Raw genomic sequence first — 2,319 nt, 5'->3', positions numbered from 1 at the left:
CCCCCCCCCCGCTTCTTCTGCCGGGGGGTGACCCCGCTCCTGGCACCGCGGGGGCCGCTCCTTGATCAAACTTTGCCTCCCGCACCCCTTCCGCGGGGAGGGCGAGCGCCGGGGGTTAACTGGTTTGGCGCAGAGGGAAGCCGGGAGGGGAGGAGGAGGAGGAGGAGGATGAAGAGGATGAGGAGGACGGTGGTGGATGCCAGCGCGAAGTTTGGGGAGGGGGGTTTTGCCCCGGAGGGAACCCGCGCAACAGGCTGCGTCCTGCGCAGGGCGCCCCGCTGCCCTTCCCAGGTAAATCCGCTTTGTTTCCGCCGTGCCGGGAGCCGGTTCCGCGCTGGCGGGCGCCTGCCTCCTCCTCAGGAGGAGAGAAACTTCCCCGGCTTTTTTTTTTTTGCCCGGTTGCGCGGAAGATGCGCGGGGAGGGCGGGAGGGGGCTGCGCGGGTGCCCGGCGGGATGCGGTTGCCCCCGGGCTGAGCAGGGCGCGGGTCCGCGGGTTAGATGCGGCGAGCGGAGCGCATCCCCTGCGCGCATCCCCTGCGCGGATCCCTGCGCGCATCCTGCCGGGGGGCCGCGGAAGGCGGGCGGAGGCGGCGTGTGCTCGGGGTGAGCGTCGCCCCTGCTGCCAGGCTGTTGTTTTTCCGCCGGTGGTTGTCTTTTCTGGTTGTCACTGTGCGCTGGGGGGGAAAAAAAAAAAAAAAAAGCAAAAAAAAAAAGCTGAGATTCTAGGGGTAGTCTGTCTTAATTATCGCAGAATGTATAAAAGTGTAATTGCTAAAATTATTCAATAGCGGTTAACAATTAAAAGATTATCCCGGTACTCTGCAGCTAGCAAGGAGCAGACTGTACTAATTGGATAGTTAATGACATTTAAATAGGCAGGCTTTCTTAAAATAGTAGGCTCCGCTCTTCCAGGGAAGTGAAGAGGGTGTTGGAATATTTATTTAATAAGGGTGTTGCGGTGAGGGTAACCCTGGTGGAAGGGCCGTGGGGATGGAGTTGTGAGCTCGGGCAGCAGCACCGGGACAAGGCTTTTGCAGGGTTTCCCAGCAGCGGCTCCGGGAAGGCTGGACGTGCATCATTTTCCCTTTGATAGGTAAATCTGGGCAAACACCTTGGAAATCCGTGTGGAGCCAAACGGAAGGGGAGGCGATGCTTTACTTATTGTCCAGTGAAACCTTCTTGCAGCTTTTTACTGACATCATTTGACTGAATCGATAATTGAACTTGGGTTTTATGTCACTCGCTCCCTGCTTGAGTTTTATGTCACTTTATGCCGCTCAGAAAATAGTTACTGTTTAATATGGGGAAGACTGGCTGAGGGATGCTGTAACAACACTCCTCAGCCTTTCAAAACTAAACACTAAGGCAGTGTTTTTATTTATATATTTTTTTTTAGTACTAACATACCGATTTAAACACTGTACTTCAATCACAAATTGATAAAGAAACCAACCTCTGCACATTTAAACTTGATTTTCCAAACTTTGTTCTCCACGTCTCTCATATTTCTTGCGTAAGTTGGACACGTTCTCTGAGAAACTCATAGAGTAGCTGCATAAACTTGTTGCATTTTCTTTTAAAAGTTTTCTCGGTGTGATGTGTAACAAAGTTGGCGTAACAAGAAGCAGCACGACGTAACCTCACTCTTGCTGTCATTATTTTCCGCAGAGAAAATATTTCCCCACTGTTTTCATCAAAGACAGATACTTAAGGAAAGTGCCAGAAATGGAATTAAATAAGAGATTAAATTTAATGAATTACATGGAATATTCTCCTATAAGAACTAGTGGAGAGAGTAGCACATAATTAAAATTGTAAATGGGCTCTAATACACCTCTGCTTTATTCAGTCAATCTTAAATAGTCTCATCAATGTAGTTTTGTCTTACTTTGAGGTTAAAAAATACAGAAATAAATAAACTCCTGCAAGGCTGCTCTACATAATGGAAGGGCTCGGGGCGTGTGTCTCCCAAGTCAGGGAAGATGTTGAGCTGCTCAAAAGTTATATTCACAATTGTAAAACTGCTCTATTTTCTTCTCGTGTCGGATGCTACGGTTGTCACTCAGGGATCTTTTTGCATCGTATCCCAACCTTCCTCTTTTCATTATTCTAGATATCTTTCTGAATCACTTTCTTTATTCTTGCATGCCAAAGTATTCTGGTATTTCTGGTGAGCATTGCTGCTGGCTTCTCAACCTCAATTCCATCCTTTGCCTTCACAAACCAGGGTTTCTAAAAATCAGGGTAATGGAGCTTTTGTTTCTTCCTCCATTCGTGTAGAAATGTTAGCTCCAGTGAAGCTGGGGTTTGATGTTAAG

The 2,319-nt window shown here is 48.6% G+C and overlaps 1 protein-coding gene across 1 annotated transcript; it reads right to left on the bottom strand.

Moving 5' to 3' along the window:
* Positions 1-115: 115 nt before the first annotated feature.
* On the bottom strand, positions 116-2,106 carry LOC106889992 (basic salivary proline-rich protein 1-like). The gene is made up of 2 exons (XM_014945515.1): positions 2,013-2,106; positions 116-675 (listed from the first exon to the last, which is right to left on the bottom strand). Exons 1-2 carry the CDS (start codon positions 2,104-2,106, stop codon positions 116-118), a joined length of 654 nt encoding a protein of 217 aa, XP_014801001.1.
* Between the last annotated feature and the right edge of the window lie 213 nt (positions 2,107-2,319).

Source organism: Calidris pugnax, unplaced genomic scaffold (assembly GCF_001431845.1).
Source record: "Calidris pugnax isolate Ruff unplaced genomic scaffold, ASM143184v1 scaffold58, whole genome shotgun sequence".
Lineage (NCBI taxonomy): Eukaryota > Metazoa > Chordata > Aves > Charadriiformes > Scolopacidae > Calidris > Calidris pugnax.
Note: the sequence above shows the minus strand (reverse complement) of the source record. Positions and strands in the feature narration are given on the sequence as shown.